At 40.0% G+C, this 27,753-nt stretch overlaps 1 protein-coding gene across 1 annotated transcript in view; it reads left to right on the top strand.

Moving 5' to 3' along the window:
* Window positions 1–27,753, top strand: part of PLB1 (phospholipase B1) — an 83,477-nt gene that overhangs the window by 20,553 nt on the left and 35,171 nt on the right. Inside the window, exons 15-36 of the mRNA XM_041413558.1 lie at window positions 771–834; window positions 1,472–1,576; window positions 3,028–3,117; window positions 6,792–6,854; window positions 7,647–7,727; window positions 9,251–9,317; window positions 9,997–10,055; window positions 11,144–11,217; window positions 12,711–12,754; window positions 13,569–13,677; window positions 14,599–14,650; window positions 16,600–16,680; window positions 18,202–18,267; window positions 18,955–19,055; window positions 21,574–21,655; window positions 22,264–22,368; window positions 23,021–23,116; window positions 23,579–23,650; window positions 24,283–24,342; window positions 24,738–24,798; window positions 25,493–25,551; window positions 27,405–27,472. Coding sequence (XP_041269492.1) covers window positions 771–834; window positions 1,472–1,576; window positions 3,028–3,117; window positions 6,792–6,854; window positions 7,647–7,727; window positions 9,251–9,317; window positions 9,997–10,055; window positions 11,144–11,217; window positions 12,711–12,754; window positions 13,569–13,677; window positions 14,599–14,650; window positions 16,600–16,680; window positions 18,202–18,267; window positions 18,955–19,055; window positions 21,574–21,655; window positions 22,264–22,368; window positions 23,021–23,116; window positions 23,579–23,650; window positions 24,283–24,342; window positions 24,738–24,798; window positions 25,493–25,551; window positions 27,405–27,472 — 1,659 coding nt within the window. The remainder of the gene's footprint in view (window positions 1–770; window positions 835–1,471; window positions 1,577–3,027; window positions 3,118–6,791; window positions 6,855–7,646; window positions 7,728–9,250; window positions 9,318–9,996; window positions 10,056–11,143; window positions 11,218–12,710; window positions 12,755–13,568; window positions 13,678–14,598; window positions 14,651–16,599; window positions 16,681–18,201; window positions 18,268–18,954; window positions 19,056–21,573; window positions 21,656–22,263; window positions 22,369–23,020; window positions 23,117–23,578; window positions 23,651–24,282; window positions 24,343–24,737; window positions 24,799–25,492; window positions 25,552–27,404; window positions 27,473–27,753) is intronic.

Raw genomic sequence — 27,753 nt, 5'->3', positions numbered from 1 at the left:
TCTTTCACTCACTAGCAGTGATAATAGCACTTTATCAGAAAACACTCATTTTATGGCTTTAGCTAAGCTCTGTGAAAAGGATCCTGACAGATACTTATTGCTTATATCTGCAAACCCCCCTGAAACTTTTTCAGATTCCAGTCCATCCAGGAAATTTCAAGGGAGTATATTTTTCTGGAACCTGACTAATCTTATGTGTATCTTATATTGTTCCCATCTACACCTTTAGGAACTCTCAGAATTCTCCAGCTAGCTTCAAAAATATGCAGTATATTGATCTCACCTTGCAGGTCAGAAATCTGACAGTGCCAATCATCCTTTAGCATGTATAAACTTCTGCAACTTCCATCCACATTTCTAGATGCAGGTCTTCAAGTCAAAGACTAAAGAAAAAGTTCCTGTGGAAGTATTTTGAGTTTGTTCAATTTTCCTGTGTGAGTATAGGGAGGGAAATGTTTGAAAACCAGTGCAGCTGTTATTTTAAACTTGAGCATGTTGCTAGCTTGTGAGATCCTGTGCTAATCTAAGTCTGGCATACTTGTCAACTGACTAGGCTTTCAAATCAAAAAGAGATACAAAGCTCTGGATATGGGAGTATATGTAATTCTATGTTTATATCAAAAATTAGCATGTTCCATGTAGCATTTTCTACAAACAGAACAATTTAGTCTTTAGTATGTGATTGTCAGTGGCTTAGAAGAATTCATGCTATCCACCTTGTTTATCAAAAATTCATAATGTCTTTCATGTTTTTGAATTCTTTTCTGCAGGAATCAGTGCAATTATGTTGAACACTCCACATTACATGATAACATACTGAGGTGGTCCTATCAGGTATAGCATCTTCTCTGTTGTTTGGCTCTCATATTGCTAGACATGTCTATTCATTTGCCAGATTTGCCTGAAGCAAGAAGGTAAGGGAGGAGTAGCAGTGAGGAAGTTTCTATCACACATCCATAGCAATTCCAATCCCATTATTCTCAGGAATATTGACAATAAATTTTCTCTATACCTGAGTGATCTTAGTATCTCTTTAAGTTTTAAATGTCTGTATAACTTTTGGCAACCTAGGATTTTTCATATCCCATCAGAGAAATGATCCATCTTGTCCAGTAAAATGCCACATGATTTAGAGGAGGGAAATTTTCTGTTAAGACAAAGACAGTTGTGTAGAGTTTCTTTTAAACATGCCAAGGTGGCAATAAACATGACATTTCATTGCCTTGCTAAGCTTGCTGCCCTTTTAAAGAAAATGATGGTAAACCATCTTTCTTATAGCGACAAGGATTTTTGAGTTGTTGTATAACAAGATTTCATTAAATTACTGTGTTTGTTCTGGATTACACAATTTTATTTCTGTGGTTTATTAGGGATGGGGATAATTTAAATGTACTTTAAGCCCTGATGAATCACATGTACATTATACTCTCTACCCAATAATACTTATCTCATTAAATGGTTGTCTATTTAGGATGCTTTGGAAAAACTACTGGAGTCTGAGAGGTTTGATCAAAAGGATGACTTCACTGTTGTTCTTCAGCCTTCTCTCCAAGGAAGAAATCTGCTGCTCGGACTGGTGAGTAAACTCAAACTGCTCCATTCTTTCTGATTTGTGTCTGCTGAGACTGATTGCAGTGTTCAGGCTTTCCTGTCCTAGGCTGTGTAATTCTGGAAGATAAGGGTAGTCAGGCACAGGAAGAACATACCTCAGGACCAGACACAGAAGTCCTGAGAGTGGAACTTGGTTTAAACAGCACAAGTCAGAGATCCTGTGTTTTTTGAATGCTATGCTCCAGGATAAATCAAGCTATGGCACCTCTGCACCTAAAAGCACAAGTGTCTGGAAGCTGTCAGTGCTGCTGATTTTTCCATATCTTTGTAGTCACCAACATAGTCATCCCTGTTTATGCTCAGGTGTTTGACAACAAAGGAAAAAAGGTGGGTAATGTGAAGTATTTAGAAGGGTTAGAGGGACAAAAGATAAAGGTGTTTGTAAACTATTAGAAAGTACAGTTATATCCCTGCAAGGAGTCTGGGAACTCACTGTTTTTCTGGTGTAGGCAGTAGGGAATGAAGATGGGATTGCCCAGGATGTCAGGCATGGTTTTGTTATAAGTGGTTTTAAAGGGAAGTTGAAAGGTCAAGGTTGTCTAACATCTTGAATGGAGAGGGAGAATATTACTTTCTGGAGAATTGCTCACTTGGTGTGAGGTATCAAAATCCATCACACTAAGTGTTTTTTTGTAAAATGGGTTGATAATGACTCATGGTCATGATTTTGAGAATCATGATAACAGCTCCATGAATTTGAGGTAATTCCATTGCTCCCTCAGATCAGTATCAGAACAAAGTGAATTGGGAGAAGAAATTATTTTTCCAGGAAAACAAAGGATTTGTGGTGTTGCAAAATCTTGTTGCTGGTGCTGGGGTTGTCTTTTGCCAGGCTTTTTTTGTAGATGGCTGGTCTGTATGCAAATAGCAGACTTCTAACTTTCATGGCTTTACTTTTTCTGTTAGTGACTTGCTCTTTGAATGCCATCATGTGTCATAGGTGGAGTCTTTATTTCTTTTGGTTTGTGGTATGCCTGCAGGCCACCATGTGTAACCTTCCAAACTCTTCCAGCAGTTACATTTCATTTAAAATTCAGCATGCCCGCTTAAGACAAATTCTGCATGTTTCTAATCTTTAAAGGCATGTATAAACTAGCAGTGTTGTTTATTCAAATGATTAATGTGTTCACATCTATGTCTTCCTGCTCTACTTTGTGTCACTGTTGTGACCATGCTGTGTTATTGCTCTGCTCTTCTTGTCCTGTTGACGTGCAGCATTTACTGAAACAGCATTTTTCTATCTTGACACACCAGTAGTAACTGGCATCAGTGGCAAGTGGCTTAATGAGAATACCAAAGATTGATTTTCTTGTGGATATGAGTATTGTTTTATGGATTGAGAACTTCTGTCACTGAATAACTAATCTTTCCATACTCTTAATTATTTTATGATGCTCAAGATACTTTCTCTTTCAGGGCAAGGATGATTTGGTTACCACATCAAAGACAAAAGTAGAAATTCTGGAAGATTGCATTTTCATGGCTGTGGGCCTCTGGAACAACATGGTAAGCAGTACCACAGAGACTGTTTCTTGCTGAACTTGGTCCGGATGACTAGTAGCAACCCTGCACGAGCCAGGCTTTGAGTAGCAAAGAGGCAGGGGAAGGAAGAATACAAAAATTATTCCATGGCTGCTATCCTCAGCTGCGCAGGGAGGCTGCTCCTGAATAATGCTAATGCCCTATACTTCCAAGACAAATCTCACTCTGCTGCTACTTTCTACTAAGGACTTTTCAGAAAGGTTTTCAAAGTAACCCTTTGGGAAGCCTCATGGACTAAATGAGCTGTGAGATATCCTGGTTTTACTAATCTTACTTCTTTGACAGCACAGCACAGGATGACTGAGGCTTGTCCTAACCTGACATTATAGCAATAATACTCCTGTCTACTCTGTCCTATATCCTGCATCCCCCACCATGCTGTACTAATGAGTCCTATGCCACTGTCTTCTCCTTAACCATCATCTTTATGCTGCTGTTGCTCATGATGAAAAGGTGATAGACAACCTTGAGGAGCACTTGTTATGTCCTCTAGAGTTGGATATCCTATCCAGCTGTTTTCTTTAATGCTACCTCAAGCAGTGATAATGCTGTTGTAGCCCATATCATTTAAAGAAGCAGGATTTGCAGGAATAGGCTTCTACCATCACCAGACTATGTATCTAGAAGAATAGTACAGTCACTTTATTAAAATATGTTGTCTTTTAGTTAAAGCTAGTAGGACTTAGTTAGTAGGAGCCAAGGAGTTAAAAATTGATATCCTATTGCAGTGGTAACCTTGGAACAGCCGTGCTGGGTCTGTTTATCTCCTTTGCTGTTATCTGTGATATTCCTTATGATGATGTCATGGTTCCTACCTCAGTTCTTCCATCATAAAATAGATGCCCTCTGTTTCATTTCTCTGTCTCTAATCCTTTTCTGCACAGACTTTATTTGTCCTCCTCTGCTCTGTCCTTGAGCAACCCATTCTGCGGCATGCTACTCTATTCTTGTCACTCTGATTGCCCAGGAGCTTTCATTTTGTGAAAATAGCAGAGGTGAAAAACCGTAAGCAAAAAGAAGCTGTGCTTTTAAGGCTGGCTGCATCTGGGCCAGTTACCCAGATTTGGGCAGTGAGCATGCTGTGGAGCCACCAGAACCAAAGCACGGTCATAAGGGAGACAAACACCTTTGCTTTATTTCAGTGTCTTTTCTCAATGTGAGGTGATTACTCTAGTGAGGGGGCAGCCTAGGTGAGCTGGAGGAGGAGCAAAATGTGGCAAACCCACATCTTGCCACAGGTTTGAAGGAAGACTGTGTGGTAACAACTCCCTCAACTAATTTTGCCATCTCTTTTCCTGACTTTGATTAGGTGGACTTTTCAGAATGCAGTAGCAATCATCAGAAGGGAGCCTTTCAGGGCTGCTCCTTTGTCTGCCTGTGATTGCCTTGTCTGCATGTGTTCTGCTGTGATGTAAAAGAAGATATGAAAGATGCGTTCAGCATAAAAAGCACTAGCAGGTGTCCTCGCCTGATAAAGGTCTCTCCAGTTCTGCTGGGAAATCTAGCCAACAGTTTAGGCTGACTTCTTTTAAAAATTTTAAAAAACCCATAACATAGTCTTGGGAGGTGATAGAAAATCAGGATCCTGACTTGTGGACCTGGAAACAGCAGAATGAAATTGCATTCAGAGGTTTACCTTCTCCTGCTCTCTGCCAGGCTGTCAGGACCTTGTTTTGAGGCTTGGTACCAGCCTCTTTCCTGGTATAATTACCTGCTTATTGGCCAAAGGGCAAAACCTTGAAAATCTAGTGGCAATTTGCCTTAGGGCTGCACTTCAGCCTGACCGAGAAGAAGCTGAGCCATCATGTCCTAAGGGCTTGTCCTAGGCAGGGCTGGATATTTGACCAAAACTGTTCTGACTCTCTAGGACCAATGCAAATCATATGCTAAGCACATCAGAGAACAGTCAGATAAATGACATTGGAAAACTGAGAGGGGTTGGCTGTGTAGTCAGAGAACGTCAGATAAATGACATTGGAAAAGCTGTGTAATTGGACAGCTTTGATGTTTACCACAGAGAGCCTGATCATAGGCATTTGCCAGAATTATTCAATTTTACCTCTGGATATATATCTGAGGGCAAAGCTGCATTCATGTATGTGAAGAACTTCATAAGGCTAAGAGCTTGTCTTTTGGCACTTTTTTGTATTACAGAAACAAAACCCAACCCTATCCTGCAGCCAAAAAACTAAAACCAGGCAAAAGCCCAAAAGTGAACAGCATGGCAGGAGGCTGCCCATGCCTCTCTCTGTTCAGGGGTTTGTGCTGCCTCAGAACCTGCAGAGTACCAGAGCAGACCCACACACTGTGCCTGCATGACAGATGTGCTAGAATTCGGGGGCGGGTTGGTGGCCACAGCACAGCCCTGGTGCCCCATTCCCTGGCCAGGACCGTGCAGCTGAGCTGCATGGGACCTGCCAGCCTTTGCTGGGAGAGCAGAGTGTCTGAGCCAGCTGGGACTTACTACCTTCTGGAGAAATTTGTTCTTTTCACGCCACTCCCAACACATGCAAGTGTCTAATACTTGTTTGAACTTAATTTCTATTCAAGAAATACTGTATTGTATGTATCCCATGTTTTGTGGGATGAGTCTGTGTTGGAAGTGCATTTTCTTTTAAGAATGGGATTAAATAGCTACTTTGTTTCTTCCTAGGAGGATGGGAAAGTATCCCAATGTATCTTTTCTCTGAGCGTCATTATTTTACACGTTTTGGGGAAATTAGTTTCATTCTCCCCGACTCCCCTACAAAAAAGCAGACTGTTTCTTCAAATGTTTCTCTCAAAGAACATAAACTCTGTAAGCCTCTTCTCTATTTCTCTGAATTTTCGTGTTATTTTCATTGATGGAAGAATCAAAGTAGAATATAGCATTCCTGTGCAGAGTGTATTGGTGACATCAAGCTTGCTGCTGTTGTGTTTTCCAGTCCCTTACATCCTGCTTCTTGTGCAGGCTGCTGGTCCTGGCAGCTGCTGGTGCCAAGCTGAGCAGGCATGCACTGAGGGATCTAAACCCTCAGCCAATTCCTCTGTGTGTGATTGCAATTTAATTAGCACTCAGCAAGCTGCCTGAACAGGTGAAGTGATTATTTTTGGTATTTGCCCCTTTGTGCTGCCACTATTTTCTGAATAATTCCATAGTTTTTTGTTACAATAATCCCCTCTCCATCTTGTTTCAAGAAGGCAAACAAACATAAATGTTATTAAGTCTCTGTATGGAGTAGGAAAGCTCCTTTTGGTGTTACCTAGCATGTGTGAGAGTGTAGATAATGAAACAGTTCTGAAAGGTAGGATATTGTATTGCACTAAATTCTTACTGTAGGATAAACAATCAACACTTACAGAGTCAGCATTCTCAAAAGCCAAATTAATGTTTGGATGAAAGTTTTAGTCATGACGGGAAGACTGCTCACGTGAGAGGACTTGTTTTCAGTTCCTTGCTTTTGTAGGTATACATGTGGTATATTATGCATAGATAAATATTTATCATAAGCAAAAGATATTTTTAAATACATATATTTAGATATATGTTTATGATCCTGGTGGAGAACTTCAGGCACTAGAGCCTTTGCATTGCTGCTCCTCTCCCTTCCCTCCCACACACAGCATGTGTACAATTCCTCTGTTCTCTCCCTTTCCAGATGCAGCCAGTTGGACAGAAGCAGCCTTATGGTGACACAAAAATTGTCCAGTGTCCATCTCAGGTAAAGGGGCTTCCTTGTTATTCTGTGATTTTATTTGTTCTTTGCAGAATTTCCAAGTTTTCAAATACTGTTTTTGTTTTCTGAAGTTTTTGGGAATGTGCGTTTGCCCAAGTTACTGTGCTGTGTTCCTAAAATTCATTGACACAGAGTCTTTATTTTCTATAGATGAAGCTCTGACAAAAAGAACTTTTGACAAAATTTAGTTAAATAATTTCTGTCAAATTTTTTTTGGTCCAAAAATATATCTAGCTAATCTGAATTTATTAATTGCCGGTATGAGGTGCATTATCAATATTCAAATTTGTGTCACCAATAAAATTGAATCCATATATTTTATATAATCTAGATTTTCTGTGATTTGCCTCTGTTGCCACGGTTTACTCATTTAGTCCCTGGAGATGTCAGTAGTCAGGATTGGAGCATCTCATGTTCAAAGAACAGGTTCTTGTATGCTTTTGCATTTAAGCTCTGACTTCAATAATTTGGTAGTGATAAAATATTACTGGCATCCAAAAGCTTCTGAACAGCAATTAAAATATCAAAGACATAGAATTTTATGTTTTGTTTGATGTTTAAGGCAGGAGGTGGTGCTGTGCCTAGAGCATACCTAGGATAGGGCTTCAGACCTGGGCTTAACTTTCAAGTCTAACCTGGTTTACTTCATTGATGCAATGTTCATTCAGAAATTAATACTGTAAAGATTTTTTCTCTCAGAAAATGTAGCCAGAAGACTTTAACGTCAGCTGATGTGTTTCCACCAGCGCTGGTAAACATACTCTCTTCACTCTGCAGGAAAATCCATACTTGTTTACGTACAGAAATAGTAACTACTCCTCTTCCCTGAGGCCATCAAACCACAAAGAAACACCTCAGGTATAGCAGGACTGTTTGCGTCAATGGACTGGGTGTATTCCAGGGAGTGGGGCAGCTGGGTAAGAGCATGTTGTAGCCTAAATAAGCAATGCTACCTGGGAAAACTAAATGCAGAACTCCAGCTTTTTACTTCTGTGCTGGACTAAATAGTCAGATGTTTAATAGCACATTCTCTCCTTGGTGAGTTCTGTAGAGTGTGAGTAAGGTAGGTGTGTTCAGGTAGCCTAAAGTGAGTCTTTCCTTCAATTGTAAGAGCCTATGCTAAATATCTGGATAAAAATGTTATTTTCCCTGGGATAAGAAGAAAGTGAAAATGAGGCTATTTAGTCTTACTATGGAAGAAACTAGATTAGATCCAACTACTGTGTGGGTCTGATTTAGTCTTGTTTATTGCCATAATAAAACAAGAATATTGGTTTTTTTGTTGTTGTTTTTTTGTTTGTTTGGTTGGTTTTTTTTTTTTGTGAGATAGTTTCAGTCTATATTTTGTTTGTTTGGTTTTTTTTTTTGTGAGATAATTTCAGTCTATATGTGTGGAGAAAAAGACCCATGATTGTGTTTTTTAAGTCAGAGTACTCTGATTTTGAGAAGAACTTGGTGTTCCCAAGCAGGAACAGAGTGAGTTGATAATGTTCATTTTCATGCTTCAGAACACAATGCCTAGACCATCTAGACAAAATGGCCTGTTTGTAACTGGAGTTGTAAGATGCATTTCTGTTCACATTTGAATATAGTGCCATCTGTTTTTTTGGTTACCTGGAGTGTAGAGACCTTGACATGAGGCAATGGTACCTACCACTCTGATTTTTGGAAATAGCTGTAGTGTAGGAGGTGTTGAGGATGTAAGGAGCAATATTATGTTATGTTTGTGGTTGTTTGTTGCATTTTTTAATTAAAAATTTAAAACCCCATCCAGAAAAATGGGACAAGACATACAAGTATCTTTTCCTTAGGCAAGTTATCCTACTGAAGGAATACTGCTGAGAGATTTGGAGCCAAAGCACATCTTTGAGTGCTTTGCTCTGGTATATTGACGGTCAGCTCTTCACTAACAGTAGATTTTGGGGATATTTCTGTCAGTAGGCTGCAACCCAAAAGAGCCAGGAGGGCAAACCCTTGGCTGCACATACAGGACCGCATATGCAGAAGGCAGGCTCATGGCCTGCTGACAAGGTATGGTTTTGTGCTAGGATATTTCAGGGACCTTCAAACAGTTTCTTGCAAAAGATGTTTGGGATATGGGCACACCAAATGTTGCATAGTTGAGCACAACATGGCTCAGAGTCCAAAACAACTAGCCCCACTAGTAGGCAAGAGTTGTGCTGCACTTGTAAGGCTGCACAACTTCTGAGCAGGCTGAGTTTGTGTCTGCCTCCAAAAGGCACAGACTGAGGGCAGGCTGAGCTGGGTAGTTGTACACAAAATACATGAGGATTCCATTAATCTAATGCTCTGAGATGTAAATAGTTTAGCATGACCAGAATAGAGTGAGACTGATGTGAAGTTTTGCCCTGTCTTTGCAGGAGAGGAGCTATGGAACAAACATGCCCTGTCCTGACCGGGTTCCCTCTGATGCAGTTCCAGTTTCAGGTATAGTACTATGCCTTTTTGTCACAGAGCTACTTCATTTGATGACAGAAGGAGAACAGACTTGGGTTTATTCAGGAGAAGTACTCTTTTCTTTGCAGAAGTACACTTTGGTGACTGTGGTTTTTAAGAGTCTTTTTGGAACAACTTGAGTGGTTGTACAGGAAGATGTGAGTTCACTACCTCAAAGGTGATGAAAGTTTATGCAGCTGCATCTTCCGTGTACAAACAAAGAAGTGACAATGGAAAAGATAGGGAGCAGTCAGGTCCTTCATTTCCAGGGGAAAAGAAACTGTAGGGGGCTCTTGTTAATGCAAAAACCCATATGGAGTTGCTTGGGTAGGTTTTGTCATTCCTCAGAATCTGTGCTGGCACCAGAGCTGTGCCTGCTTTTCAGTCATTTTCACCAGTTAAATGAAATTTGAGGAAGAACAAATGCAAGACTGCAATCTTGCTGCTTCCTTTGTCATTGTAGCTACTGCTCAGCTATCGTACCAAGAATAATTTGTGATTTGATGCCTATCAGTCTCTGTCATTCTCAACTGATGCTGTCATGGATATTAAAAATTCTGTCTTTGCAATGATTTATTATGCTTATTCTGAGGAAAACTTTTAATAACCATCACAATTTGTAGTTTTCTTTTGTTCTTTCCCTTACACTACCTTTTGTTTATTTTTTTAGTTCATAATTTGAAACCGGCAGATATTCGGGTGATTGCTGCCCTGGGAGATTCACTCACAGTAAGTAAAGATCACTAGATAGCCATTGATAAAGTTAGCAATGAAAAACTTGCAATGAAATTTCTGATTTTTTAACCTGGGAAATTGTATACATACAGTTATGCCGCATTAAGCTAAACACGTTTTTCACATTTTTTTCCATACTCTGCCTTGGCTGATTGATAGTCAGATCATGAGTCTAATCTGAGTGCAAAGTTCCCATTTGAAGTCCACAAGAGTGCCACACAAGGAAGAAATATAAGATTAGATTGTGTAGCAGCAAAACTATTCTGCAGTAATGGACTTGCAACAATTGCTTTTCTTTACAATTTCTTTCAATTTTTGGCAGCTCCCAAGGTATTGGCCCTGAAAGCTATTAGTGAGCAGCTTGAAGAACAAAAAGTTGTGTATCTGATTGTGTATATCTGTGTCTCTGTATGTTATGAACAATGTATATATGATAATACCAAAGCCTATAAAGCCATAGTGATTCATACTAATTCAATATATGATTAAAATTGCAATAGAACATCAGGTGTGTCAAGTGGAACTTGCCTTGAGATTTTTTTTTATTTTAACACTATTCCTTGCACTATGTAAGCTCATTACCCCTTGTCTGGTTGTGATTCTCCAATCAGTGGTGACTGCTTTACTGTTCATATAATAATTCATGTTTCCTACATGTTCTGTGCTAATTATCACATTTAATCTTTGTAGTCTATTTCCTTGGAGGAATTGGGAAAGACGTAAAATCACTGTACAACTTTTTAATGTGAGCAACATTATATAAATTATTAATTCAGAACCACTACTGTCATATTTATTCCTTATGTAAATTTAGAGTTATATGAATATTTTGAACATTCTCAAGTAATTTTCCCCCACTTGATCTAATCATGAAGTTGATAGAAGAGAGTAGTTCACTGGAGTGGAGTTAAAATACCTTCAGCCTTTGAACTTCTTGAGAACAGGAATCTGTTCTATTTTGGGAAGATGACATAGCTTGCTTCATTAATGTGCTTTTAAATTATTCTCACTAGGATCAGTCAGAGAACTAGTTACTGTAGCAATGCTTATTTTCTGAAGGTGAACTCTTTTTCTTCCTCCAGGCAGCTAATGGGGCAGGATCCAGACCCCATGATGTTCTGGATGTCCTGACTCAGTACCGAGGTCTTTCTTGGAGGTGAGTCCCAGAAATTTTCCCCTCAGTGGGAGGGAATCCATTTTCTTCAGTTTTGATCAATATAGTTGTTTTTTGTAGCAAATGAAGGCTTCTGGAAACTGGATCATTTTGCATGACAGCACATGGCTGGACTATTACTCATGATAAAGAAAATGCTCCAACTAGTGGTTATCTAGAGTACAATGTAGCATGGGTGGAACAGACGTGGGTACACAGAAAAATGGGGTCCTTTTTAAGAAGTCCTTTTTCAATCTCACGGTTGTAGAAGACCCTGGAACAGGGTCTTCTAAACTCCATTGCCATTGCATCACTTACCCATTCTGCATTTCTGTCCCTGCTCTTTCTGTACCCTGTCTGCTCTTGCCCAGTGTGGCCCACATCACCCATTTGTCTCATTTAAAATGTAGTCTACAAAAAATATTTTCTGCTGTTATATGCAGTATCTCTTTCCTTGATCCTTTCCTAGTATTGCTTACGTCATGAAGAACAGTTTATCAATTATGAGTCAATACAGACTTTTACATATGCAGCATGTTGTTAGACACATCAAAAAGACTTTGGAAAAAGGCAGTCACGCTCACTAGTGAATCTGCAACTGTATAATTTAACACCAACTTGTCAGACTGATCTTCTGTTAATAATTTTTTACCAATCTAAGACACTGCAACTTTAGAAGAAGTTTAAACACCTTCGCAGAATCATAGGATGGCCTGGGTTGGAAGGTACCTTAATTATCTGGTTCCAACCCCTATGCCATGGGTAGGGACACTTTTCACTAGACCAGGGTGTTCACTTTTCACTAGACCATGGTGCCACCATGCAGCTTGGCTTCAAGCACCTCCATTTGCACTTCAAATCTGTTCCACATTAAAGGGACACTATGGAGGTGTTCTAAGTCAAACATTTTGTATTTTGATCTTTAATAGTAATCCATGGAGATTTTTTTTGCAACAAGTATGCTAGTATTTTTTTCAGCATGAAGGAGAATAAAGAGCACACAGACATAATGGTGAATTTCACCATCTAGGAGTATTCTTCCAGTTGAGTGAAATGTGAGTGTGAGGAAGGTGAAGGTATTGATTTTACTTATCACTCTGAAATATATGCTTCTAGAACTTTCTGTTTTGGTTAGATTTGTTAACTAAACATGGAAGCTATAAATATTTTAATAGATACAACTGTAGCAAAGGTGGCAGCTTTGAAAAGAAAATCTAATTTCAGCTGGGTTTAAACATATGCCAAAACACGTGAAGGAGCTGAAAGGACAGCTGCTGTACAGGGCTTCTAATATGATTGTTCTGCTGGAGCTGAGTGTCTCCGATGTGTGCCCCCTGGGACAGGCACCCAGAGCGTGGCTGGGCTCAGCACGGCCAGCAGCGTGCTCTGTGCCTGTGCGGTAACCCCAAAAGGGGGCACTCTCCTACCTTGTCCATTGCCTTGCCGAGTCCACCGTACCTTACCAACACTTTTTTCCTGTTCTTTCTTCTTAACAGTGTTGGAGGAAATGAAAACATAAGCACAGTTACGACACTACCAAGTAAGTGGCTTTTTATGTAGATTTGATAAATATGTGGTGCCTGCTATTATAAAAGGAGACAGGAGAAAAAGGTTAAAATTTGTAGTGTGACACAAGCAATCCCTTTGTGTTTAATGTCCACTGCTGAGTAAAAGTTGCTTAACAACCAGGCTGTAATATGTTGTGCATGACTTAACTATGTGTTTTGTAATTCCTAGGTTTTGGTTGTTTCAGTATTTTCTGTTGGTTATAGTTCTGTCTAAAATGTGTTTGGTCGCAGATGAATCAAAGGTCTTAGCTCATAGCCTAAAGAAACTATTTTGACTATATGGGAAAGTTGTTTTAGGCAGGGGCAGAATCACATTACAAGATCAGATTTTACATGCTTTTTAAAGGTCAGGACATTTTAGATCTGAGGTGTTTGTAAGGCTGGTTTGTAACCTAAGATCTAGAAGGGAATCTGGGGTCTTTGGGGTTAATACATCTGGGGCCATCAGGCTAAAGGATCTGATCCCAACCTGTCTGCAGTTAGAGCATGATGGCATGAGATTCTCCTGCCTGAGTATATGATTACCCAGCCTTGCTTACCAGGCAAAAAGGCATTGCTAGCCAAGATGGTTGTGTTAGGTCATGACATATCTGAATTCATGAAATTCAGAAATCTTGAGGGCAGGGAAATGGTTGTATGGTGATGAATCTCCATGTTTATTATACTTAAAAAAAATGAACCTTTAATAGCTATCTCCTAAAGTCTTTTACTAAAGTCTAACCTTTATTGCCTCATTTGTTACCTGCTGCAGGAAACAATATTTCAGGGTGCTGTCTCTTTCCGCAGATATTCTTCGTGAGTTCAACCCATCCTTGATAGGGTATTCCATTGGCACTGGAACACAGAATTCACACAATGCTTCATTAAACCAAGCTGTGGCTGGAGCTCGTGCAGAGTAAGAGGAAAACATTTCATTTTAATAGGAATTTTATTTTTTTCTATAAAATTCCTTGTGAATAAAAAATATTTGCCTATTAGACTTAGTGTGCTGCTGCCCAAACCCTGGACTTTGGCAGGAGCACAGTAAGTCTAATAGGCAAATATTTTTTATCCTAACTGTAGCATGAAGGCAAAGAAATGTGATGAGGACTTTGACAATGATTAGAAAAACTGCAAATAAATTAGCAACAAAAGAGATACTTTCTCTGACATTTTCAGCCAAGAAAGCCACAGCATTTTACAGGCATTACTCAGAAAGCTGTCTTGTTGTGAATCAGACAAAAGATATCTCTACTTTTTAGGAGATACATTCAAACCCTCTTGTCATCAGGACCAAGAGTTTGTGTAGAGATTGAGAAAGTTGTGGGCTGTTTAATTCCTGGTCTGCCAGAGCCGGGAATTATCTAGAGATAACTGTGCACCCTCTTCAGTGCAATTCATATCCTACTTTTTTTTCCACTGGTAGCTGTTCTTATAAGACCTACTTCAGTGCCTTGGAGCTGTATAATAACATTGGTATGAGCACAGATGCTTCAGAGCTATGTCTATTGATAGCATCTGTCTGATGGTGGGAAGAGAAAAGTGCATTTTCTTTATAGTTGTTAAAAGAGAAACTATGCAGCATTTGCAAAGTAGCCCAGTGCCTGTTGGATGCTAATTATTTTCTCTTTTTTCTTTTTCCATCCCTGTCTCAAAACATAGCCTTTGTTGGCGATGTCATATATTACATTCAATGAAAATTGGACTTTCTTTGGGGTTTTTTGGTTTTTGATGTCCATTCATGTCAGCTTTCCTCTTTGCTTTGTTACCTGTGCAGGATTCTTTCTTTAAATTTTTATTAATGTATTTTATGGTTTTATTTTTCTTTTATTTTTAGGGATGTTCCTGAACAGGTTAGGAAACTGGTGGACCGCATGAAGAATGATACTGTGAGTTCAACATGTCATGAATATCTTTAGAATGAAGTGGCAGAGCATCATTAGTTTCTAACAGACCAAAAGCAGATCTCAACAGTGAATGCCAAACTTTAAAGTTTTAGGTACAGCAGGGTACAGCATGAAACTTCCCAGTACAGAGCGTGAGTTCAGTGTAAAATAATCTATAGCTTAATCTTAAATTAATTTGTACCAGCATATGATAGCTACTGTCAAACCCAAGCAACTGTAATCTTTTCATCATTTTTACTGCAAGTGGCTATAAATGCAGTGCTGTTGCTTCTGCTTCCAACCTGTGTCACCCTGCAAGATAACAGAACCCTTTCTCTGTGAGGATTTTGCTGTGGTGCTATTAGTTATCTTGTAAGCAGGTGGTTTTTCCAGCAATAATGATACATGCTAGGATGCTGAGGGCACGCTTTTCAAGTAGCAAATTGTGTGGAGTGAACATGAAGTGAGGAAGGGACTTGTTTTCTAAAAAAATAAATTAGTCCCTTCTCTCGTCTAGTCATCAGCTGATTTTTGACTTACACATTTATTGTTATGAATTATTTGATTAATGGTCTGTAAAATACACATTAGGTTGAGGATTGCTTACATATTTCTCACCTCGGCTCGTGCTTTGAATGTTTGCTATTTGTAATTTGACAAATATGCTATGCAATCAGTGACCTAAGTTACACTATAATAGTTTGGTTTTCCAATGGCTCAGCTGGAAAGCAGCCAAAAAGCCTTCAAGTTATCTGTGTGCATGTTTAGTGTAAATACTCTGGTGTGTACATATTGGCAAAAATATTTGCAGTACCTTCCTTCTTTGTTCACTTTCTTGTAAACAAGATTTCCATCTGATGGATGCGTCTGAAATGAGATTAGGAGCAGCAACTAACAATGAATGGTTGTATGGTTTTCATTCAAAGTTTCTAAACCCTACTCTGCCAAATTTATTGGCCTGAGAAAGCTTACAGAAATTTATGGAAATATCTTTTATTTAGGTAATAAATGTTTTTCTATAACTCGTGAAGTTCCTTCTGAATAGAAAGCATGCAGCAGTAGATATATGACCTCATAGTAGAGGTCATATATCTCTGATTTAAGAGATCATTTTTACCCCCACTTTTTAAAGCACTTGTTGAGTGCAGGAGGAAGTTTCTCCTTCTTTTTGATTTTTTTTCACATTTTGACACCAAACTACTGAACTGTGTGTTTACTAGCAGGGATATATTGCCTCTAGCCTTTGAAGAAAGGTGTTTTTAAACCACTGGAGGCTGATGCACAGTTGGTGCTTTTCTTGCCTGTGTTTTGCACTGAAATTAAAGCATTAGAATACTGAGCACAACATCCTCAACATGCTACTAAGCATATCCGAACCTTTGCTCAAAGCTAGGAAGGTGTTTATTTACTGTAGCATAATGACCTCTATTTAGCTAGCTATCCCTTTGCAAAATCCTTGCAGAAACAAAAAGTGCTGCAATATTTTATGATTATTGTTAGATAGAGTTAATATTGCCCCACTGTTCTTTGCAGTTTGTCTCACAGCAAGTCTGAAATATATTGTCCCCCAGGGTTTACCAGCAGGATAGCTGCATTATTTATCACACAGTAAAACACATACCATAATTTTTGCTATGAAGATGTATTTCTAGGACTGCAGAAGAGTCACTCTGTATGCACAAGATATTACTGAGAAAAGCATACAGATAGATTTTGAGCAATATTTTCCTGAAGCAAATAGTTTTCCATGATGCCATTGATATTGTAATTCTGGTTTAGATCACAGCAGTTTCTACATCTTCAGTCATGACTACAAACTTGTTTTTGTTGTGGATGCCTAGGGAATGATAGCCACGTACTCTGAGAAATGGGAAATTTGTATTTAGTATGTTGCTGGCATCTCCCTCCTTTTTTTAATTAAAAACTTCCATTCCATCTCCTTCTCTGTGCAGAGAATAGATTTCCAGAATGACTGGAAGCTCATAACACTTTTCATAGGAGGAAATGACCTCTGCAAAATCTGCGAGAATCCAGTAAGTTCCCTGCAGCATGAACTGGGCCAGTCAATCCACGGGGTCTTTATGCATTGCAGGGGGTAAGAGGGAGGAACTCGGTGGGTGAGACCAAAATAACATACTTCTTAACTGCGCAGCTCTGCAATGTAACTGCACTGAGACCTTCATGTTGCTCAGCATAATGTTTCAATAATGTTAAAGATACCTTTAGAACACTGTAAATTACATAATTGTTGTGGCTTTGTTTTGCTGCCAGCTAGGATAACTTTTTGTTGCACAGTCCCTTTACCTCCCGTAGATAAAATACCAAGTGTTTTTACTCCTCTTTGCATTGTCACACTCCTTAGTCTTACTTGATACTCTCAATATTTTCAGTGCTGTGGGAAAAGTTCTAAGCACTAGCTCATGCTAATTCAATTATATGTAATGTAGTATATATTATGTATATATAACATACATACAGTATCTGGCCTTTGGTATGTATGATTGTAGAGGAGGTGAGAGGCTGTGGCAGACTCCTCACAGTGATGAGGGTTACCTACTCACAGGCTGTTGAGCACATACTTGTCATCCTTCATGATTAATTTTGGATCAGAAAGAACAGCAAAGCAGCACAGTAAGATGGTTATAAATCAAGGAAGGAGCAAATTAACCATTCCTACCTTCTGCTGTCAACCCAAACACAAAGTGCCTGTTCACGTGACTGGGGTGGGTGGCAAAGGGAGTGTGTGCAGCGTGTGCATCCAAGATCACAGTCATCTTTGTGTGGCACAAGTACAAATAGTGCCAACCACAGCACTCTTGGTGAGCTGTGCCTTAGGAAATGAATAAGGGATCTGAGCTGTCTGCTTCTATAGAGTAGGCAAGTGGGGCTCTCAATCAGCTTCTGCATGAAATTAAATGAGAGAGAAAAAAGGCTGAAAATAAGACAGGCATTTCTCGTAAGAAAGTTTATGTGACTGTTGTAGTCCCACAAGTGAAAAAATAAGTGTTGGATTACTTGAGACAATAAAACTAGAGTGTTTAAACCATTAAAATGGAACAAGGAAATGTTGGCACTGAAAGACAAGTATATGAAGTGATTTCATTCCCAGCTAAACATGTAAGTTTTGCCAGTTATTATTTGTGGCAGGCAAGGAGCATATGGAAGACATGTTCTAATATTCCATGCAGCAGAAATAAACTTACTTTTACACAAACTCATATTCTCTCCTATATCTGACCCCTGTTAATGAGTTGTTAGTTGTGCTTTTAAGACCAGCCCAAGCAAGCCTAGGAATTGAGGATGTTGTGATGTCTGATAATACCCTGTGAATTTTCACCCTCACTGGTATCCAATGGCTGCTGGATCTTTTCTTGCCAGTGAGATAGCTGTGATGGGAAGGAAGAAAAGCAGAGACAGGACCATTTTGCCTATGATTCTGTTACCTTTGACCCAAGAGTAAGAAACATAAACACTACCGTGAGAGATTCCAGCTAGTCATTCTTGTCCCTGCCTGAGTAAACTAATAATAAAATTCAACGATCTTGTTTTAACAGGTACACTATTCTCCTGAAAACTACACCTACAATATACAAATAGCTTTGGACATACTTCACAAAGAGGTAAAGCAAACTTTTCTCGTATGTGGGAGCAGGGATTTTGTTCTGTTTTCAAAGCAGTCACTGATTATTGATTAACAATTTATTTCCTTGCTTTCATCTGCAGAGTACTACTGTATCCAGAGGTGTTTGCTCACAGGAAAATCTTTGGGAAAGGCAAAAAGGGCTGGTGAAGCTTTTACCAAAGGAATAAGGATGTTCTTAGTTGTAGTTGATGTGCTGTGGACAAATAATATCAAAAACATTATAACAATGTGGAGCAAACATTATTAACTGAATGGAAAATGCTTTGCTTGTTATTTAAACTGCAAATAAGTATATTTTTGTGCTCATTAAGAGAGATTCTGATATTCAATATGAAGAATTATGAGAATACTTAAAGAGATAGCAGGTGTCTGAGTCGTGCTGAGACCTATAACAACTTGTTTGGACCTTTTTGAAGCCATCGTTTTCAAGTGACCAGCTACCAACATTTAGAATAGAACTAGGCAGTGCAGGCAGGGGCTGTAATTTAGTATTGCTTGTGTGGGGAATGAATTATTGAGAAAGTACTTTGAACACCTCTGTTATAAATAATACACAATGCTTGAATCAGCAGGCTGCTACCAGGGTCTGCTGTGGCTGTGCAGGGACAAAACCAGCACTCTGTGCTCCAGGAGTTTGCTAAGGATTAGTTTGTTCTCTTGGCAGGTTCCACGGGCATATGTGAACCTGGTGACGATGCTTTACATAGTGAGGCTCCGGGAGCTGCATCAATCGAAAAACAATAACTGCCCAAAACTGCTTATGAGGTTTGCAGATGATTTATGTTACAGCTCTCGTTGTTCACAGAGGCTGCAACGTCTTCGTGGGAAGTTTTCTCTTAAAGGGAAAAGGATCTAGTATTTCTGACTACCAAAAATCTTTCTCTGTGCACGTCCCTACATTTTGGTTTCAACACAGCATTTAGAAGAAGCTGTCTCTGTTGCTGCCTCTGTATCTGAGCCCTGCTGTTATTGCTTCTTATGAAGGTGGCACTTTTGACTCCACGTTTACCCTGCAAGTGACTTCAAGCCAGGGCAGAGAAAGCTTAGCTGGGCATTCTTTAGTGAAAATAGAGAAGACACTAAGACACAAGATTTTCTGGTTGTATTTACAGATTTACTTTTCTGCACTTGAAACTCTCCCTCTTGCTTCTGCAATTTTCAGTCTCTGTAATCTCATTGCTGATTATTAGTTTTATCTCAGCTTAGTGTCTCGAGTAGATGTTTTGGATGCTTCTTTGTGCCACCTGTTGCTTTATGGCTCAACAATCCTTTCCAGATCAGTGTTAGTCCACTACTGGGATGGCAGGCCTGCACCCTGAGTGGACTTCTGGTGACTCAGATAGAGTCCAGCATTGTCCCCTCGAGTTTCTTCTGGCAGGAGTTGCTTGTTTTCAGAAAAGCTGGTACTCCCAATAGCCAGTTGTAGTTCTTTTAAAAATTTTATTTATTTATTTTTACAAAGGTTACTGGCTAGTGTGCACAGGTATCTCAAGGCCCTAATCACTGGACAGGATAGTTAGCAAAGCCTTTAAGATTAGATTGTCTCACAGTAGCTGTAATCTTTCCGCATAATTTAAAGTGCCATGCTGAATTTAACGTTTGCCTCTCTGGCAGCAAGCCAAGTTTACAGGGTGATAAGCAGAGCCCATGTGGGACAATAAATGCCATTCTACTGAGTAGAAGAACCACCTGAAGGAGGTTCTTGATCTTGAAAGACTTCTCTTTTTATTCTAAGAGTAGCAAACAACCCAAAGAGATGTGTCTACTAATGTTGCCAAACATATGTTTCTGAAACTTCTGAAAACACAATTTAGATTTGTACTCTTCTCATATACATGTACTGTGGAAGTAAAAGCTTTTGTTAGTTGGTCTCCATTAAGACAAGTTTAGACACAGTAGGATCTGTGTATATTTCTCATGTATCTGCTGCAGGGATGCTTTACTGTGGTCACACTGTCAGGATATTTGAAAGGAGTCCTTCTTCTAATTTGGATTTCTGAAGTAGTGATGGGGCATGCCCAGGAAGATGGAACATCCCAAAAATATCCTTGTGCTAGAAAGATCAAAACCTCAGGGGAGGAATAAAAGTGGCCAACATGAGTTCACAGAATCTTAAAATGTCTCAGGTTAGAATGGCTCTCTAAAGATGGAAAATTCTGCACCAGTCCTGGTGATTGTTTTGGTGCTCTACCAGCCTTGCTGTGATACACTCTATAACCTCTGACACTCTCAGCTGATTAGAATGAATTTGTGGCAACTCCATCTTGAAGGATGCTTGCACAGTCTGCTGAAGCAAAGCATGTTGCACAAGTGTATTTGTCAACAGTTTTTTGGGGTGGGTTGGCCCCAGGTGCCAGCCAAGCACTCCCACAGCTGCTCATTCACCCTACCCCAGCAATGGGGAGAAAACAAGAACTGTGAGCAAGAAAATTTGTGGGTCAAGATAAAGACCGGGAAGTCACCTACCAAATATCATTGCAGGCAAAACAGACCTGATTTGGGGAACTTAACTGTATTTGTTGTCCATGAGCGTAAATGTTTAATTACTGATTCTGGTATTGGGAAATTAACAAATAAAGAAGTTGAACAGTTAAAGCACCTGTCCTCCCTCCTTCCCAGGTTCAATTTTTCTCCAAGTATCTCTCCCCCACCCTTGTTACTGTCACAGGGAACCCTCAGCTCCTTCAGTGAGGCATGGCTTGGGGTCTGGATCTGGTATCTCTCTGCCACTCCTTCCTGCTCACTCTTGTCCTGTGCTCCAGCATGAGTCCTGCACTCATGTGCATCCACAGACTGTGGTCCTTTCCAGGAATGCCTGTTCTGCCATGGAGCACCTCTTCCTTGTTCCTTCTCTCGTTCTCTCCTCTCTCTCTGGTGTTTTCTTCCCATTCTTAGGTAGGTTTTCACAGACACCTCTAGCTTGGCTGAGCAGCTCAGCCATACCCTGTGGTTGGTTTGCTGGAGCACTGTCCAGAACAGGCAGCCCTGGCCTCTCCTCACAGAGATGACTCCTGCTGCTGAAACCTTGCCATGGGTGCACAGTGTGGTTTTTGGTTGCATGGAAACTTTCTCTCACATTCTGTTCATTAATTTATCCTTAATAAATGTGTTTCTGCTCAAGAATTGGGGCTATGAAGAAACTCAGGGGTGGGACATAGTGTGCTCATTCAATGGTCTTTCAAATAAATTCCTCTCAGAGCTTTTAATCCTGCAGCTTATCAGCTTGGAAGCAAGGCGGGGGGAAAGGAAGAGCAAATCTCAGTGCCATGCTCTTATCCCACAGGATCCTGTGCCCTTGTGTCATAAACCCTAAGAATGATTCCAATGAGTTAAAGGAGTTGATCTACTTTAACAGAAGGTATCAGGTAAGGCACATTGCATTTGTTAGAAGTTTGATGTCATCCTTCTGCTGATCAAGGGACCACAGATGGGGTAATTTGAAAATGGGGGACAGTTTCCACTCATTCTAATGATGTATTTGTAGTTGTGGTTAAAAAAAAAAAGTAGGATCTTTACAATTCTATTTCACTAAACCAACAAAACAGATGAGAAGAATAATTATTACAGAGCCATAGAAAGTAGAGTATGTCATAGAGTCAGCAGTTTTTGGATCAGTTGTATTATTGAAAATCAGGCTAAGTCAAACAACAGGTTAACTCAGGAACAAATTTTCAGGCAGTGTGTCAGCCAAACCAAAAACACTTTGGTGGAAGTTGTTCTGGAAGGACATCTTTTTGACAGAAAACCTAATCCCTGAGCAGGCTGGCAGTCCGTGTCAGTCAGGCAGCCATCCCCAGGCTGCCTCTCTGCAAAGGAGCCCGGGATGGGTGTCTCAAAAAGGCAGCTGCATTGGCTGCCTGGCACAAGCTGAAAACCTTCTGCAGGAGGGAGGGGCAACCCCTGGGTGAGGTGTTCAGCTTGATGAGCTGAACACAGAAGAAGGAACAATGACAACTTTTCTTTGACTCTTTAGGAGAGAACCCGCCAGTTGGTGGAGAGTGGAAGGTATGACACGAAGGATGATTTCACAGTGGTTATGCAGCCATTTTTGACTAATATAGAAATGCCAAAAACACAGGTAAAAGTAACAAGAAAACCACATCTGCATTAAATCCTGGTGAAATGCCACTGACTTGTCAAAATTGTTTCAGCTGTAAATGTAACTAGCAGTTTCCTGACATAGTAATTAATTATTATATTCAGTTACCATCCAAAATTGCATGAAATGTTTTTACAGAATATGAGATACTGGGCAACAGGAATACAGACCTTGATTTGGGGTACTGCAATTGGACAGGCGTGAAGTAGATAGTTTAGGTCAAATTCTTCATAAGGAAGCACTTGCTCTACATTCCCTATACATCAAGTCCTTTACAGTACTTTGGTAAATGACCTTTTGTATGAAAACCCATATGTTTCAAAGGACTGTAATGTGTAAATCTCAGGGGAAATAAAGAAATTGATATCTCTGCCCAGGTATTCTGTACTCAGAGTCACAGTGGTTTGTAGTCCTTATTACTTTGGGAATAGTGTATTAAAGAGTTTTAAAAGGCTTCTTGGTTCTGAGTTACTAACTTTCCCTGGCCTGGTTTAATTCTGTTTGCCTGAGAGGCCTTTGCAGATACTTTGTTTAGAAATCTGCTGGGTTATCTCACTGGAAGGGAGAAGACAGAATACACAGCTCGTCGCATATTTGCTGCCTCTGTGACAGCACCTATCTTGTTTTCTAGGAGGGGTGGCCAGATGAATCATATTTTGCCCCAGATTGTTTCCATTTCAGCCAAAAGACTCATTCCCAGGCTGCACGTGCTTTGTGGAACAACATGGTAAGATTTATAAAGGTTGTGTTGCTCTCTCCTTGTTCACTTCATCCTGCCCTTGGCAGCAAAACCCCCCCTGAGATCTGCTAGGTAGCCATATCTCTTCTGAATTGTGTTTGTAAAGGGAAAGAGTGATCATATGAAGAAAGGTCACCTGAATTGTTAGCCCAGTCATCTCAAACCAGTAAATCTCCGAGTGTGTTAAAGCTGGGTGTGTTCAGGCTGTGTCTCAGGAAGATGATGCCTGCCAGGCACATTGACCAGCAGGCCACATTCCAGATGTATGGCAATTAGCCTCTTCAGCACACAAAGAAACAGTGCATGGGGGCAGCTGCCAGCATTGGTGCAGTGCCCTGCAGTTGTCTTGCTGTGCTACAGAGGTAGTTTCCAATGACTGGCAGCACAGCATCACCCATTGCTCTCTGATACTCATCTGCTTTTCCTCTGTGCATCCCCTTTTCCCCCCAGCTGGAGCCTGTAGGGGAGAAGACAGATAGTCAGAAGATTGATGATGAGCTTGTCCTCAAATGTCCATCTGAGGTAAGTTACGAGGGTGTCTGTGTTTATGTGGAGGTGCTGGGGGTGGCTGAGGCTCTGTGGGAGCCTTTATGCAGTGCCTGGAGCTCTGGGTCTGTGAGGGTGATCTGCTCCTCCCCACAGTTTGTGCCACTGCCATCAAGAACAGCATGAGCACTCACCCAGGAGAGGATGGAGGGCAAGCAGGAGTCAACTTCCTCACAGTCACACATCACTGGCAGCCAAAACACAAAGGAAGGGTGTTTGGCCTACCTAACCAAGATCATCAAGTATCCACACTGAACGGCAGAGCTTCAGTGGGGGAAAACAGAGCAGTGATGGTACCAGTCAGGATAGCTCTGCAGGATTCACTGGGAATAACTTGTGGTGGGACCACAAGCTTCTTGTGAACCACACACAGCAGGGTCCTGAGGGCATTCTCTAACTTCTGTAATAAAAATATAACCCAGATTTACACTGTTGCTACACAGGTTTTAAAAAGGCCATTTATTTATTTATTTATTTTTAATCCCTGTGTTTTATTTGCATCAAGCTGCTAATCATCTACAGACATCTGAGAACCGAAGTTTGGGGAATGGAAATCTCCATGTGTTCATCTGTTGCTTTGCATTGATTCAGATTGCCTTGTTTTGTAGGCTGAGCCATTCCTGAGGACATACAAGAACAGTAATTACACATACCCTAACCAAACTCCAGTAAGTGTCAACATCACCATCCCACTGTTACTCTGCTGCATCTGTTCCTGTATGGTAACCAAATGTTCTGCAGCACAGGGGAAATAAGTCTTTGGCCAGAGGGACTTGGAGGCTGAGTGCATGGCACAGGTAGGGACGTACTCCTTGAGTTAGACAAAATATATCAGAAAACACCTGTAAGAACACGTGCTCAAACAGCACTTTTATCAGTACAGGACGCTGTACTCTTCTGAGCAATACTGAATGTGACTATTGGATTGAGCAACCAAGACCTGTCTGTTAATTACATGCTGAAGAGGCTCCGGTTTATCCACCTGGCCTCTGCTGGGAAGATCCTAGTTTCTACTGACTGTATTTGCTAGCCAAATGCTCTTCAGCTTTCTTTTTCTCTTTAGAATTATGGAAGCCAGCTGCCATGTGAGGACAGGTCTCCATCCTCTCCTCCTGCAACTTCAGGTAGTCTTGCCTGCTTTATGTTAAGGTTCAATTACCTTCAGCTGTCCTTCAAGATGAATGTTAATTTTTTGCTGAAATGTTTGCTGGGCTGTGAAAAACATTGCTCAGAAAGGATGTCATGTTTTTCAGAAGATGCTTAACAGATACAATCCCACACTGTCACACAAGGTAGCATTCTGACTAAGTAGCTTCACTGAACTCACTGCCAGTGGAGAACTTCAAAATAACTTGTGATGAAATCCAGATTTGTGTGCTGACATAGCTTATAAGCTATTCCACCTAAATGTCGTGGAAAGAAACTGGAAATACAGCTTCATTCATGTTAGTCTGGAATTTAGCAGTATTCGGTTTTTCAAATAACTTCCTATTGTCTTTTCCTTAGTCTTTTGAAGTGTTTAATGTGCTGTTCCTGCTTTGTGTAATTCTGCATTGTTTTACCTTCACTTTGGTGCTGGATAATTTTTCCACTTACTGTTTTTTGCTCCTTGCTCTCCTGCCTTTTCAGTAGTGACATTAACCATTTAAGTACTGAATAATATGCATATGTTTGCGCTACCATCACAGGAGATGAGCTGGAAAGAACTTCTGATTTATCACTTGGGTATTGCAACAACAATGTAACAGAGCATCACAATGACAATGGCAAAAATAGCTATTTCTTAACCAGGTTCAACTGTATCTCTTTCCATTGCAGTGCATTCCTTAAAGCCAGCTGATGTGAAAATTGTAGCAGCCCTTGGGGATTCTTTGACGGTAAGAAGATGGTGGTTTTACTCCTGGTAAAACTGCAAACATGTGCCTGCTCTAGTGGAGAGGAAATAGCTATTGTACCCGGAAGCAAAGATCTGTTCATTCATGGATTATAATCTAGCAGCTGGATTAAGAAAGAAGGTGTCAGTCTTCCAGCGCTCCATTCCCCCCACACACGTATTCACTTGCTTTTGAACTCCAGCAAAAACACAGGCAAATCCTTTAAAGAGGTGCCTAGGTAGTTTGCTGGATTGGAAGCAGAAGAGATTAGATGCTGTTGAAATGAATGAGACATAGCACAAGGCTTAGGTTACTTTTTAAAGTAACCTTAACGTTAATATTTTTAAAGTTAGGTGCTTTTTAAAGTTATTTTTTCTGCATAGGAAGGGACTGATGAGCCTGTTTTTCAGCCTCAGTTCTTTCAGGAACAGAATGCAGCTAAGTGGTTTGGGATAATAGCATTTTAATAATTTTAGCATTTATGAGATAAGGAAATATGGGGTGAGAGCCCTCTGACTCAATGCACTTCAGAAGATATTTAGTCATTTTATTGTGTCTGTTTTAACTCTTAGCTGATTTCTTGATCACAATACAATTCTTGCTGCTGATCATTATCTTTGGTAGTCAAGAAGGAATATGTTTCAAAATCCAGACATCCTGTATTCCAGTTATGTCTTTCTGCCTTATGTTTTCATACTGGTCAAAGATTGAAATTCTACAGCCAGTCAAAGGAAACACTGGACACAAAGATGTAACTGGAACATAGGTTTCTCACAATCTGAGCCTTAACAACAAACACATTGTGTGTACAAACTGTGAGCCCTTTACAACTCTCTGGCAGACTTGGTGCTACAGCTCCCACACATGGGAGGCTACTGAAATAAATAGAAGCATTTTGATGTAAACCTGCGGTATTAATAAACGAAATATATTCTGTACATGGTTGTGGTTGCTGTATTGTAATATCTAGGGCCCTGCAGTGTTTCTGCTTCTAAGTATAGTCTGTAGGAGCTGGGAATAAAATCTTTCATAGAACATGCAGTGGTGTATTGCTGTCATAGAGCTGCACTTGGCCTGTACATAGTCATTCTGAGCACCAATCTTCTGTTATTTCAATAAAGTTTATGCATAGAAGAAAATGTAGTATTCTGGTAGTATTAGGTTTAATCTAAGGAAGCAGCAAATAGGCTGCCTAGTACTGTACTCAAGTACTAATATGCACCTAGATTTAGAATGAAATTATACAATCACAGCTGTCAGGAGCTCTGCTGCTGAATTCTGGAGGGGTTTTAGGAGGAGTGTAGTTGCTAGCTTGCCTCTTCCTTCAAGGTAAGTGTAGAGAGTGCTTCCTCCTTTCTCCATTTCTGTTATAAATCTTTCAATTTAGCACAATGGTTTTCAAACTGGTATATATGAGTTATGGTGCTTCTTTCTGATACATGCTTATTTTCTCTGCTGAGTTCATGTAGTGTTTCATATCATTAGCCATTTTGTGTGTTTGATTGAGATGTTTTCTTCACTGTTGACTAATGCAACCCTAAAAGAGTTATTTGGCTCATCTAGACCCACATCTTTGTTCCACAGCTCCATCATACATTTTGTATGTCATAAATACAACATGATGCTTTTAAATAATTATTAAAGGTATTGTTGTATCCTTCAGGAGGAAGGCTTGGGAAAAGTCAGATGCCTTTTAAAGCTTTGGAAAACATCCACTCAATTAAAAAGTAAATAAAACAACCATGTCATTCTATTTAAATTATTAAATGGTATTTGTTTATGTATTTGTATTGCTAGTTACTATTGCATTAGTAATTTTCTTTAATTTCATTTGGTTAATGAAAAACAATGTGCAGGCTGGTTCAGGAATTGCCTCAGATACCCTCCAGGATGTGATCACTCAATACCGAGGACTGTCTTGGAGGTAAGTCTTCAGCCAAGGTGATGAAGAGATGTGTTTTGGGTCTTTCAGCTGTCAGAAAGCTGAAAAAAGGTTTCTTCCCAGGCTAGCACTTCTTGAAGGTGTATCAAGATTTTTTCATAAGGGTAGCTTTACGGAAAGCATTTTCAGCAGTGGATTTTAAGCAAGATTTTTGATCTCTCTCATGCTTTCATTTTTGGCTGCCTGCAACAGTTTGTATTTTTATGTTGGGATGCCAGGTTGAAAATCTACAAAACAAGTCAGAACTGGTTGATTTTAGGACT

The sequence above is a fragment of the Onychostruthus taczanowskii genome, unplaced genomic scaffold, assembly GCF_017590055.1.
Source record: "Onychostruthus taczanowskii isolate IOZ18803 unplaced genomic scaffold, ASM1759005v1 scaffold42, whole genome shotgun sequence".
NCBI classification, from domain to species: domain Eukaryota; kingdom Metazoa; phylum Chordata; class Aves; order Passeriformes; family Passeridae; genus Onychostruthus; species Onychostruthus taczanowskii.
This window is presented reverse-complemented; position numbering and strand designations above follow the sequence as displayed.